We start from the raw sequence: 14,339 nt of genomic DNA, 5'->3' as shown, positions 1-14,339 counted from the left end.
CGCCACGCCGCCTGCAACCCGAGGCGGCTCTGAGGGGCAGGCGGCGGCTTTCCTGCTGGAAGAGATCCTCCCGGCTCCTCTCCTCAGGGCTTTCGTTACCAAGCTGCCCTGGTTTTCGAGCAGCTGCGGCTCCCTGGGGGACTGCCGGAAGGGCTGGGCTACAGCACCAAAGGTTAACGCTCAGCTGGGACCCCAGCAGGGACCCCCCACAGCTCCCGCCTCAGTCACGGGCCCTGAGGTTGCAGGCATCCCCACGCTCACGGACCCACTGCACCCTGGAGAGCCAAGCACAGTCAAGGTCAACTCCAATTATTTCGGGCAAGCCACATCCCGGCTCTTGTGGTTCTGACCCGCAGTCGAGGCTGCAAGGAGGTGACAGCCGGAAGAGTCACCGGGGGAACAATTCCAGCAGCCACCGCTGTGGTCACCCAGCCAGCAGGCACTGACTGGGGGCCAGAGGGGTGACAGCCCGCCGGCAGCTTGCAACGCAGTGCATGACTCCTCCCACACTAAAATCCCAGGTTGGACACGACTGGAGCAACAACAAGGCCAGAAGTCAGCACCCACCATCCTCCTGGAGGTACAAGCGGCAAACCATCCCACTGTTAGACTAAGGCTTCGCAGGCACAGGGCCAGACCGCGATGCCCTGTTACAGCCCACCTTCTTGGGATACAACCAGCTTCCCAGCAGCAAGACTGGCATGTTGGCAGGCAGTGCCTGGGCACCGGGAACAGCACCAGAGAAAAAAAAAAGCTGCAAGCGACAGGGTATATTCTCATATTCACAGTATCTGCTTAACAAAAGTCCGAGGACCAGTCCCGGGCAAGAAAGCCAAGTTGGAAGTCCCCATCCCCACGCGACTGTCAGGCAGAGGATGTTCTGTTGCGATATGGGGAAAAATGTCCTCATCCTAATGAACTAAGGAGATTCAAAGGTTTACACTTCAACGGAGCTGGAGGAGCATCAGCAAAGCAATCTCAACCATCGCCAGTGCCTCTGCACACTGAACGGCGAGGCATAATTTAGTCAGGTTTATGGGTTTACAGCAGCTTCCAAAATGAAGAGGTTTTTCATAGCCGTGGGGCGACTGAATCTGAATGCCTTTGGGAACTGTGCATAAATCAGGAGACACCTCTTTTTCCTTGGAGGCACTGCAGGGGAAAGCTAGAGCATCCTTACACAATGCGGCTTCTTGTTACTGACCCCTGTTTAATGCCTACAAGGTGTCTCTTCCTGCAAGTACAAAGGCAAGCAGGTGATGGGCAGAGATGTTTGAGCAGGTCCCATGCTCGCCAAAGCAGCACATAAAGCAAAGGACTAAGAGTCAAAGCTCCTTTTAAACGAAGTTTTGATCTCCTGCTCCACAAAGACTTTTTTGGAGAACCTTCCCCATCAGTAAGCATCAAAGTTTGGGGTTTTCTGCCCTCAAATGACCCTACCGAGGGGAAAGATGGGTGAGGAGCTTTGGGACAGAAGGGAAGATGATACTTTTGCCTGCGACCGTTTTGGAGATGATGCCCAGAAAAACTTTCGCTCGTGCAGGATGACCTGGACTTGGGCCTTTCCATGGCACGGGACAAGAGAATCCACTCTCCAAGTGCGTCCCTCTTTTGAGGGGATCTCAGCTAAACTACAGGTTAGGCCAGTCTGAAAGTGAATGTCCACCAGTCTGATGAAGCTCCCAAGTCTGTGAAGGAGGACGGAGCCCAAACATCCAACTCAGCTGCCTCTCCCAGAAACAGCCTTTCCTGAAAAGCAGTCTTGGAGGGGTAAGAGGAGGAAAGGAAGGGAGAAAAGTATTTGCAACCTTTTACCTGAACAGCCAAAAGAGGAGAGAAACGGGGATTCACAATGAAATGCAGGGGAGACGCGAGGGGATTGGCCACATGGGCTGTGTGCTGCCGTTCCCCACCACTCCTCCAACCAAGCCAAAGTCACAGGGAAGAGGACAAGCAGCAGAGCAGACAATGTGCCCTGGGGCTGAGGAGAGCAGGGACAGCAGAGTGACCCGTCCATCCAAAGGAAGACGTGGCAGATTGCTTCCACAGGCTCTCCCCCAGGATAGGGAACGGGCAGAAAAGGGGAAGAGGATGGGGAAAAGGAGGAAGTGGAGCGAGGGGGAAAGAAGCAGACGGAAACAAGCCAAGGAAAGCTGATGTGCTTTGAGGAAGCGAACCCTTAGGAGAAAGCTGCTGGGAAGATCTCTGCCAAGGGACCGGGAAGTGGGGCCACAGGGGTTTAGAGGACATGCCCGGGATGAACCAGCAAGGCATCCTCTTTGGGAGGAGGATGAGGTTTGCGCTTGAGCACATGCCCTGAGAAAGGCAGGGAAACCCAGCAGTGCTGAGGGTGCTGGAGGCGTTGGGTTCCCAAGATTAAGAGCTACTACCTGTGCTTACGCTGTTGCAGAGGGTCACAGCCCCCCAAATCCTACGCGTGGCTAAACACTCTTACACCAACTAGCAGCCTCTTTCCTCCGCCCCATCCCTCGCCCAGAAGCATGCCCGCGTTGTACGCCCGCCCCCCCAGCTCTCCTCTAGACATAAACTTCATCTTCACGTTATCTATGAGAAAGTATTATAAAGGCAAAACACACGCGCACACACGCACACAAACACATAGTTACACACACAGACACAAACACGTTTTCTTGTCTGCCAAGTATCAGCTACAGTGCAACTCTTAAAGAGGAGGTGTCGGTCCTTATACAAATGGACGTCTACAGAAATATATATAGTTTTTTTAAAGAAAAGCTCTCGACAACTCCTTGACATCGGTGGCAGCATGCGTCACTGTAAATGCTAAAGCCGTCTGGTTTCCCTAGTAGTCTCTGCATACCTTGTTCATTGTCACTTGTTTTGAGGGACTCTTCAGACCAACTTCTATTGCTTTTGGCCTCTGACCTTTTCTTGGTGTGCCTTTCTTCTGTGAAGTCTTTGACCTTTGCAGTGGCCTCTGGCTGAACAGCCTCAGCTAAATCTTTCCTGCTTTGCCGGCCCAACTTGCCGGACGGGGATCTCTCTGGTGACACCTGCTGCTCCCATAGTTCCCTAAGATGCTGCAGGTGACGCTGCTTTTTGGGATGGAGCCCTGTTAATTCAATGCACACCTTCAGGTTGGTCACCTCATTACAATTGGGCTCTTCTAAGTGGTTAGAGGAATTGTTTGTCATTTCCCTCTCAGGCCAGTCATCTAATGGAAAAATAACTAAAAATTAATCAAAAAGCCCCCTCAACTTAAAACAAAAGCTACATTTCACTTTCGGGGCATATAGTCTCAGCTTTACCACCACACTATGCATTTTTAAAGGTTCGCTCATTAAGGGTTACATGCACTACAGTAACTTGCACTGCTGTGGCTACAGTGTCCAATGACTAGTGCTTTACCCTTATATGCCAAGATTTTTATATATACATATATATATATACACATATATATATACATACATATATATACATATATATAATTTTAAGTGAAATGACAGTGCTCACAATTAGTAACTATCAAGTTCAAAAATAGAAACACATTAAGCCAAAGGGACGTTCCTTTCACAAGACATTCCTTGAGAGTGACCAAAGCAAAATGCTGTCTTACCTTTGGAGTTCTTCTTCTTTTTTGCTTTTGACATAAGTTCATCCTGCAGTTCATCCACAAGGTTTTCATTTTGGCTGCCATCGTTTTGCACTCTCTCACCAGAGTGCTTACGCTTCCTGTCCAGACGTGGACATGGATGTTGGCCAATATCTTCTGTTGGCTGGTCTTCCGCTTTTTCATATATAGAATGTCTCTCTAAATAACATTTCTCATTTGAGAGCTCTTTTTCCTCTGGAGTTTCAAGAAAGTGACCTTGGTTGCTTTCTGTAGTAGTAAAGTTACCTAAGGATAGAATAAAAACAAACACCACAAGACCCAGTAAATACAAAACAATTCATTGCAAGAAAGCTATGGTCTCTGATCTCTTCAACGTCATCCTCACCATGACTTATGGCTTATGAGGCATGCAAATAAACCCAAAATCTGACTTCAGAACAAGTCTCCTCTGGTCAGCCTACGGCAGCAGTTTCCTCAACAGCTAAGCACAACATCCCCACCCCCACCCCACTCCCCCAAAAAGCACGGTACTTTGCGTTGGTGTCACATCTATTTAAAAAATACAACGTTCACAATACTTGTAGCCATAGAAACATCACAACATGCTTTTTAAAATAATGAAACATCTTCAGATACAGAAAGCACAGATCCTTCTCAGAAAGTGACCTCGCCCCATACGAACTGTGGGAAGTAATAATCCAAGCTTCACTTTGCAATGACTTTCTTTTCAAAAATACCTTCTGAAGATTAAATAAAGTATTAGTCTTTTGCTAATTCCTAACCCTTCCCTGATTTCTCGCATGGAACTGCAGAGTCTGACTTAGAAGCATTCGTCCCTTCTTCTGGAGCTACAAATGGGACACGGAGCATGCACGCACGTACATGGGAATACCACTAAGAACAGTTGTGATGTTTTTCAAAAAGCAGTACTTGAATGCAAGGCTGTAAATAAGGCTTCTTTACTTCAAGTAACCAGCCGCCCTCTGTACATCACATGATCTTTGTCGCCTCCTTTTAAGAAAGACCTCACTTTTCTCCAGGGAATATTTCCAGCAGCCGTGACCACCTGAGCTTCAAAACACTTACTGGAAACTAGTTTGACGAACGAAGCCCCAAACACCTACACTGCCATGCTTGCAATAACTTCAGCATCCCTTTTCCAATACTGTTCCCCTCAAATTCCGAGCCCGCTTAAGCGATTTTACATGGATGTCTGACATAGAACGGCACTTAATCATCATCTCAAATAGGTATTTTTTCTTGGGTTTATACCAAGCTAGCCGATGTATGATGAGGCAGACATGCGGTACAGACAGCAACTCGGTTAATCAGCTTCCTATTTACAATTTCCACAAACAAGTCGGTTTTCCCATGCCTTTTAGACTTCCTGGCTGACCACTAAAATCTTTCTGCACGTCTGCCGCTGTTTGGCAACCTGTGTGTTCTCTCCTACCTCCCCACGGCTCACTGTCCTTTTTCCTCTTCCTTGCTCTTCCTCCTTCTCCCATTTCCCTTCCTGCAAACACACTTGTTGGTTTCCTACCCGGACACTCCTGAGAGCTCCATTCCCTGATCCTCCCCTTCCCTACTCAGCCTCCTCCCCCACAGAGCCTGGCCTTCAATTTCTGCTCTTCCCCCCTCACCAGGGCCGAGGTCCCTCTTCTTTCAGCCCCTTCTTCCCTCCTGTCCCCTCCAAGACCCACCCCACCAGCATCCTGGCAGCCCCTGGATACAACCCAACTCTATCCCACCTTATCTTGTAGAACATGTTCCTACAGCTCTACCAGCACCGTCTGGTTTCACGACTGTCCTTGGAATACCTGTTATCAGCAACAGAAGGCTGGGGGAGGGGCGGGGGGGGAGGGCAACCTCTCTGATGAAGTTTTTGTTCACCACAACTTGGAAACGGCTCCAAGTAGCACCTCGGGTCCTGGAGATGTTTGCAGGCACCAAGAAGACACCCCGGTATCGTTTTTAGGCTGCTTGGGAAGCTGCCTGCAGGGCTGCTTTATGAAACAGCAGATGATATTTGGCCAAAAAAAACCAAAACTGAAGTTGACTTTTTCCAGGCGAGCGGGATACTCGGGCCATTCTGCGATCTGGCAACGCTCCTCTCGGCGAGGCCGTCTGGCCAACACCTGCTCCCTTCGAGATTCTAAAACACAGTTTGTCACACTTCTTTCAGCCAGCAACGTCAACATGTTCCAGAAAACAGGTATCTCAGCTTACTACAACTGTGCCTCTAAATCACCAGCGTGACCCCCTCCACCAGAACGAATCCGGCAGCACCCCACGCCTGCACATCTGGGATGAAGATGCTGCCCAACAGCTGTACCCTATAACCACACCAGCGGCCCCAGTAGTCCTGTTTCACACAGCACAAAAGATGCTGGGCCAGCCACGTTTTAAGTATCACTTTAGAAATGCTTCTATCAGATTTCATTTTACATTTTTAATGCAATCTGCTATTTTTTTCCCCCCTTACATAAGGAAACGTGATACTCAGATGCTCAGTTTCCCCAAACAGATCAGGCAGGGGCACTCTACGCCACACTCGTACTGTTCATAGCCTTCATGTCTCCAGCCATCCCAGCAACGACACGCCACCCTTCACGCTGAGAGCTGCTACACCGGGATAGCCTTCCTGCTCCTAACTCTGTCTAGCCTGAGAAAAGGCAGGCACATCCTGACCAATTCCCGGAGAAGCTTTTGCGGGGTCAGAGGAAGTAGCAGGCTGGGGGCGGGGGGAGGTTGACGGTCTTAATCTTTGGGGCTTCCAGGAAACAGCAAGTTAATTCCAGCCTGCCACCACCGAAAGCAACCCTCTGCACATCGGTTCCTTTTCTATCTGCCAGAGGACTCGGCGGAGGGATGCCGAGTGCTGCTCTCTCTGACTGTCCACGCTAAAAAAAAAACCAAAACGGAGAGGAGAGACATTTGTTGTAACCTCGCCAACAGCTCGTCACCGTCGGCATTTCTCCGGGGCTCCATGCGCCGAGGAGAACAGCACACACCTACTGAAGTTTATCCAAAAAGCCCTCGCTGCCAGCAGCTCTGCAACACCTTTGCCTCCGCTCCCCAGTCACATCGAAGGGAAGACCCCTCAGGCAACCAGAGCTACATCTCCTCGGCCACAGAGCCAGAAATCCCGCTGAATCTCTGAACTCCAACCCACTAGATGCGGTTAAGACCATTAGTGGAGCGACATCTCCACACATTAATCCGGGTTGCGTAATCATCCTGCATCCGCACGGGAGGACAGCGAAGCCAGGGAGCCAGGCGGGACTCGTCCTTGTCTCCGACGCTGCCCCCGCCTCTTCCAGTCGGATTTTCACCGCAAACGGACAAAGGTCGGTTGCTGTTGGGGCCACGGCGTAACCCGCAGGCTGTCAGGCTCTCTACGCAGCTTGCACGGACACGTCGGACGCCCAGAGGTTTTTCCCTTTGGCACAGCAGCGACCGGCTCACGAAGCGCAGGCGCTATTAATATTTTACCACCGGATTCCACTCTGTCCTCAAAAGACAGAGCAAGCAACCTGGATCAGACACAATGTCTCCCCAAATTAAGATATAAATGTCAACATGAGGCACAGCCACATAAGCATATCTTGCATGCCCAACAAGGACGAGAAGAATTTATTTGCTTTCGTTCTCCCCCGCCATGTATCTACAACATCCCTTTCTCCGCCCGAGGAAGAAAACAACAATAAAATACTTTGGAGTTTTCCTATCATCGTTATTCAAGCAGTGACGAGGTAGCCAGAAACACAGGATAAATGCCGAGTTCTCATAGCAACACACCTCTATGAGTAAGAAGATGAAACTCTGAAACGTGTTCCTTCCTCCAGCCTCCAGCATTTCCCAGTCTTACACCAGCTGTGAGAACAGCACCGGCAACTCAAACCATTTCTCACTGTCCCACCCAACTAGAGACAAGGAAGAATTTAAGAAGATGCTTCTCCCCATGTGGTTTTTGCCTGGAACACTGTCTCCTCAGTGCACGGGTCGCAATCTCACAATAACAGTTACTCACAGGCACAACCACGCTACCCGAAAAAACTTCCCTTCATTTTCCCACCTTCCTGTTGCTGTCAGCTGCCAGAGACCAGGCCTTCCCGTGCCATGCAAACAAGGAAACACATCTTAGTGTTTAAGTCGCGATTCTTTCCTTCAAATAACATGGCAGCTAAAAACAGCCTTTCCTCTTCCCTGGAGCAACCTCTCATTGCGCTCACTTATGCAAGACATCCTTTATTCACCCGAGTAGGATAATGACTATCCAAATGCTAAAACACAGTCTTCAGCATGGAGATCACAACAGCAGTAAGAAATCCCATAAGCCACCTTCAGCAGCCAATTCTGAGTATCCCACAGGGCAGAGGACACCCAACTGATTTCATTTTTCCCTCCAAGTACCTCTGCTTGGGAGCTTTCCACATCTGTATCCTCCTGCCCACGCCCACCGCACTGCACAAACAAGCAACCGCCACCCTCCGTGCACGGACTTTTGGGTTTTTTTCCCTTTTTTTTTTTTTGCGCTATGTCCCATCACAGGAAGGTAATAACTGACCAGGGCAAAGGACATGTTTACTGTCTCCATCTTTCATCTGCTCACGTACACACACATCCCAGCGAGAAAGAAAAGTAGGGGATTACCATGCAAAGGGACACCGGCGCCTCGCTCCGATGCTGAAGATCACCTCTAAAGGTTCTGGCACATTACACCATTTACTTTCACACGCAGAAACTGCTATAACTTTCTACCCATGACCTCATGCCTTACGATAGGTTTTTAATGTTAATCGGGTTTTATTTTTCCCAGCTAAGGCTCCAACGGGCAGTGTCTTTCTCTTATAAAATGAGATAAATGGGCAATTGTGCTCCTCGATCAAGAAATTCACAGCTTGTAGAATTTATTCCATCTTTCACACTTCGGTATGATTTTTCAATACCGCTGGAAGAGCTTTGTTACAAACCGACATGCGATCATCACATGCCCGTATGGATGCGTGTGTCCGTGCCAATAGCTTAAATCACTTGATCTCTGAACAATCCTATGACTCATGACATATGCATCCCATAATTTATCATGTTTGTGCTATGGAAATGCACCGGAGCAGCATCGCCTCAGCAACATTTACAAGTCACCTTGGCAACAAAGCAGCTTCGCGACTGCTCTCCGAACACCCGGCAAAACCTAAACAAGATGGGAGAGAATTAAAGCGCTTCTACTTTACTCCTTAGCTTTAATTGCTCGTTAATTAGCTAGCACGGCTACCTCCCTTAAATCAGGCCTTTTTTGTTAAAAAAAAAAAAAAAAAAAAAAGGAAAAGAACCTTTTTCACCCTTTCCCAGAAGGCACGATGAAGCTTAGAAGACTCTCAGTACTGGAAGGCGATGCACCACCAAGTCAAAGGAAAACTTTAAGGAATCAGATAGTGCGCCTTTGCTTCAAAAAAAGTCAGTACATATGCTATGAAATTAAGAAAATTAGTAAGCCCCAGGGCAAGCTGAAAAAAGGAGGCTCCATCCCATCAGAGGCCTCTGTAAGCACCACCAGCTCGTGTTATTTAGCCTTTTGCCGTTGTTGTTCGTCGGTGCGCTGGCAGGTTTAGAGGAGCCGAGGGGGCGAGCAGCTGCCTCCGCGCCCTGCAAGCCGGCTCCGCACCACAGTCACAGTTTCGGTTGCGGTTTTCCTCTTCCCCGCCGACACCGGGCAGGTGAAGAGCTCACAGCCCGTGCCCAACAGCTCGCCAGTTTCGACCCCAAATTCCCCGCTCGCAGATGTAAAGGGCACACCTCTCTGCTTTTAGCCGGCGCCGGACGAACGCGACGTAAACCGAGGCGACAGACCTCCTCAGCAGCACGATCGCTTGCAGGAGGCAGAAGGGAAAACGAAAGAGGTTGCAGACATTCAGCTAGTTCCCCTCAAAGAGCATGAAAGCTCCAACAGCGAGGGCAGAAACTGGAGGGAAATGGAGGCAGGAAGATTCTCTGCCAGTAGCCCTGGCTCTGGCCGGTGGTATGCCAAGGGGCAGAGCGCATTGCCCCTTTGCTTGTCGCTGGACGAGAGACTCATCGAGACCGCAGGTGGCTCTAGCGCCACCGGAGCCCAAGCCACTGCGCTAGAGGCATCTGAGAAGTGTGAAACACAGCTTCCTGATTTATCAGCTGCTATCCCAAGGGGCAGGAGGTGAACCACCACGATAAAAAACTTTACTGAGATTCCTGAATCTGCACCGGTAAGTACTGGCGGCTGCACGGGCCAGCATACAGAAGCAGAGCTCCCGCAACAGGACGGATCTGGGCTTTTAGGAGCAGAGACATTCGGCTGAACTCTGAAATAGCCTGTTAAGTCAGAGCTAATTAGGAGGGGAACGAACTAAACATAAGACTGAACATACCTTCCCTGCTTCCAACAGCTACTTAGCAGTCTCACGCACGTTTTAGCCAGCAGATGCAAGTGCCAGAAACCTCACTACATGATGGATTTAAGGATGCACCGTATCATCAGCCTTTTGCAAGGATGGGAGGGGGTGTGTTTCAGCAAACAATGATGCTCTAACCTCTTCCTTCCAGCAATCCCCCCCTGAACTCCGAGCAGCATGTCCCATGCCCCAAGCAGGCTCTCCCTCCCTGTGCCCATCCTTGACACCCCCCCAATCCCAATCATGCCCTGCTGTCAGAGCAAGGTGGCAGGACCTCACTGCTGCTGCTCTGTACGCTTTCCAGCACACCCGGGGTGGGATTTAACAGAGGACATCACCAGGGTACTTTGAGCCCTTGGAGTAGCAAGGGGGGCTGTAAGAGGGAGAGCCAGGGCAGCGGCCTACTAAGCTCTCAGCTTGAGTATGGGAACTGCAAGGGCAGCGGTGCCTTCCTCCCCAAAGCTGCCTCAATACATCTTGGAGAAGGGAAAGCCCGCTCAGCTTCCAGGGGCTCAGCCTTCCTTCTCCCCACCTTGGCACCTTCTCCTATTCCACAATTAAAACTTTCCCTTGCTATTCTGCCAGGCTGATTTTTGTGGAGTTTGTTATTTCAGGGACAGCAATACCACAGAAACTTGATTTAGGTGAGTAACCAAGCAAGTACGATTGACCAGCATGCTCTCCGCCAAAAGCATTAACCAAAGACCAGAACAGTAATTCAAAATTATTAAATTGCCTGAATGAAATTTCCAACTAGTCCTACTCATGAATCTCCACCTATGGAAGAGCACACTTAACCACCGAGTTACACTGTGCACGCACACACATGCGCGCACAACGTAATCTGCAGTGTGTTTCCTCGTTTCGCAATACTTTCGGGGTAGATTTGGTTTCCCCCCCACCCTGAGTTGTTAAAAACAAAGAAGCAGGAGGAGGAACTGATCCATTCCTTAATTATATAGGTAGAAGGGGGAAGAAAGAAAAATCGGGAAATTCATTGAAGCCACGTGCTTACCAAGAGTTACAAAAAAAGAAAAAAGTAATTTTTCTTGCATTCAGTAAAAAAATTCCCTAATTCCATTTATTTATTTGTTTATCTTACTTTCAGGCAATCCTTTCCCGTTCCCCATCACCCTTCCGTCCTCCCTCCTCGCTTTCCCTGGAAGCTGCAATAGTGGCATTTCCCCGCGCGCCAGCACTTTCAGGAAGCTGAACCCCCTGTTGCCTCTCACTCTTCCCCCACCTCCTCTCGCATTTCAAACGTAACCTCAGACCTTTGCTTTCACCAGCTGGTGTGGTACTTATCAATTAAACGGATGATCTCTTTACAACAGCAACTTTGGTGACAGTTAACCATCCCCTGAAAAGCAGGTACCACCGTAATCGGTACCCTGCACATCCCAACACCAGCCCGAGGAGCACCAGCCGCGGCAGCTCCGTACCTGAGCTCAGTGACTTTAACGAGCAACACCCCGAGAAGATGCAGATCGCCCTGCCCGCCCCGCTCCGCCGCAAGCTGCCGCAGCAGAGACACGCATACGCGCTTCAGAAAGCCATCTAAATTCGCTTACATCTGTCATTGTCATTTTGGTCAGCAATGGCATCTTCCAGAGCGACAGACTTTGGCTTCTTTTCACTGTTTCCTTTCAAGTTTTCCCAGTCTGCCTGGCTGAATCTGCAGACCTCTGAGTCTTTGGTAGCTGTTTGGCCTTCTCTCTCTTTCATCTCCAACTCTGAGAAGCGCATCATTGCACGCTAGAAAGAGAATTGATATGAAAAAAAAAGTCTTGCGATAAAAGCTACTTCATTTACCTTACCTTATATGAAAGCATTTCCAAAGCAAAATCGGCTCAAAACCAAGGTTTTGAGATAGATAGCTAGGGTAGGAGTTTAACACACCTGACTTGTGAGAGAGTGTTCTAGCATCTATACGCAAATATCCACACAGTTCTTTCATTTATAAATATATATATATAATCCCTCCTCACTCAGGTTTACCACAGACTCCCTACAAGACACAGCTGCTTGATAATACATGCTAGAAGTCTGAATCATAAAGACAAAAAAACAAAAAAGAAAAAAAAAGAACAAACAAAACAACACAAAACCGTACAATGAATAAAGACGACCATGGCCCACAAACTTCCCTTTGTGTATTTGGAAATGAAATTTAACTCAAAGGTTTATGTAAGAGTCTAGTAATAAAAATTTGAAGAACTGACCTCACAGTAAGCAGCAGGTAGACATAAAATACTGTCCTCTTGTAATCCTTCCATCTATGTAATTAAAATGGGCACTCAATGGATCATTTAGATAATTTCATCCATTTTTATAAGCATAAACCAATTCTTTTCTTAACAATGCAAAACAATTTGGCTTAACTCATCCCTTCATTAAAAGTAAAATACCTTAAGGATATTCCTATACAGTATCTGTCTGTCAACCCTCGGCATCAACCTCGGTACTGCTCCTACTCTTTCCTACGCGTTCGCTTGGCGCAAACGTTGCCTGAGACCCGCTAAACACATGGCCGCGACTCCTCTCCATCCAACGGCACGTTTGGCATACTAATCACAACTCCTGGGCACGCTCTGCTCGCAGGCACTACAGGCCAGCTGAGAAATTACAGCCAGTGCCAAGGTAACATGCATGCCTGTCCGACTCCCCTCCATAACTGCACAAACATTTCACACGTACATTAACATTTTTAAGCAGAACTTAGTAAAAGCCCTTTAAAGCTTGCTAGCGCGTGCATAACGTAACAGCCACACATGCTACTCTTTACACCGCCTCGCTCTCGTTAACAAACTTACTTCGCTATTTAAAACTACCGCTGGCGAGCTACGCCCGAACAAAAAAAATTCTGACCTCCCCACCTGCGCTGCTTCTCTCAACTTTCAATACTTGACCGCGACTCGCAAACAGAGAAATAACGGCAAAAAGCGCGGCGGCCGTTGGACTGCGCGGACTCACCTGCAAGGCCCGCTGCTCCCGGCTGAGCTGGCTGGAGTCCGCGTACAGTTCGGTCGTCAGACACTTGAATCGATCACCTACGTAACCAGCGGAGTTTGCGATCCTCTTGGCTAACTTCGACGGCTTGGGTTTCAGTATTTTGCCATCGGCAGATTCCACGTCGTCGGCTCCGTCTTTGGTATAAGGCTGGCTGACGTCGATGCTGGGTGGCGCGGTCCCCATGCAGAATGGCTTCGCGTCCTCCTGCACCTTGCCGAAAGCCAGAGCCGGAGCATCGCTCTCGTGGGTGCTTTCCAAGAAAGCGGGCGAAGGCTGGACCGTCACTCTCTCTTTAGGCTGGCTCACAGATAAATCGTCTTTCCTTAAGCCGAACACCGATGAACTCTGGGCTTGCTTGAAATTATAGGTTTCGTGAAGATCGTTATTTCTTCCGAACTCCTCTCTCATTACAATAAAATCTCTGTGCTGCGACGCCTGCTCTACCTTGTGCTTCGTAGGGTCATTAGCCTGATTACTGCTCTCCACAGCAAAGCTGGCTTTCGTTACGTTGGCTTCGCTTTTAGCCTCTTGCTCGTCTCGCAGAAGATCCGTGAAGAGGTGTTTGTCGCTTTTGGCCGAGTTTTTACCGTGGCCGGAGCTCTGGTGCAATTTCATGCTCTTGTCGCTGGGTACTTCGAAATGCATCTTGCCGCCAGTCTCCAGGACCTCTGGCAACCGGCCCCGCAGAGCCGGGTCCTCGTAGCGGACCCTCTCGTGAGACCGCGACCTCCTCTCCGCCTTCTCCTCCTTATTGATCTCCAAAGCCGAATGCTGCAGCAACATGGGGTGCACCATCCCCATCCCCAGCGCATCCTGGTAGGTCATGAACTCCCCCCGCCCCGCCGGCAGGCTGTAAGGGAGGCCAGGCTTGGGAGCCAGGTGGCCAGGGTAGAGGCTGCCGTTGGGCAGCAAGACGGGGTGCGGATACACGTGTCCTTTCCCGTGGAGGGAGAGAGGGCTGATGGCTATCCCCTCCGGCACTGGGTACGGGAGGTAACTCCTGGGGTAGGGCAGAGGCGGGGAGCGAAACGCTTCGTTGGGCGGCAGGAAGATGGGGCTGGAGGCCAGGGCGGTCTCGTTCGCCTTGAAGTTGGCTTCCTGGCCACAGGATTTGGCCACCTTATTGCTATGTTTCACGGGGGTGGCGACAGGCTGCCCGACGTGCTGTATGACCGAGGCGGAGCTCTCCGCAGAGCTCCTGGCCGTCTTGGCGCAATCCACGTTGGCGTTGGGAGCCGGCGATGCCGATGCCGGCCTCCCCCCCGCCGCTACTGTCCCCGAAACGCCGCCGGCGACCGCCCCCGGCT

The 14,339-nt window shown here is 49.9% G+C and overlaps 1 protein-coding gene across 1 annotated transcript in view; it reads right to left on the bottom strand.

Annotated features, from left to right (window-relative positions):
• BCOR (BCL6 corepressor) overlaps positions 1-14,339 on the bottom strand; it is a gene marked incomplete at its 5' end in the record, with an annotated part of 34,557 nt that overhangs the window by 19,909 nt on the left and 309 nt on the right. Inside the window, 5 exons of the mRNA XM_010146949.1 lie at positions 2,840-3,193; positions 3,596-3,877; positions 11,592-11,775; positions 12,243-12,296; positions 12,994-14,337. Of these exons, the coding sequence (XP_010145251.1) occupies positions 2,840-3,193; positions 3,596-3,877; positions 11,592-11,775; positions 12,243-12,296; positions 12,994-14,337 (2,218 nt within the window). The remainder of the gene's footprint in view (positions 1-2,839; positions 3,194-3,595; positions 3,878-11,591; positions 11,776-12,242; positions 12,297-12,993; positions 14,338-14,339) is intronic.

Source organism: Eurypyga helias, unplaced genomic scaffold (genome assembly GCF_000690775.1).
Source record: "Eurypyga helias isolate BGI_N326 unplaced genomic scaffold, ASM69077v1 scaffold38932, whole genome shotgun sequence".
NCBI lineage: Eukaryota > Metazoa > Chordata > Aves > Eurypygiformes > Eurypygidae > Eurypyga > Eurypyga helias.
The sequence above is the reverse complement of the archived record's forward strand: the minus strand, read 5'-3'. Positions and strand labels throughout refer to the sequence as shown.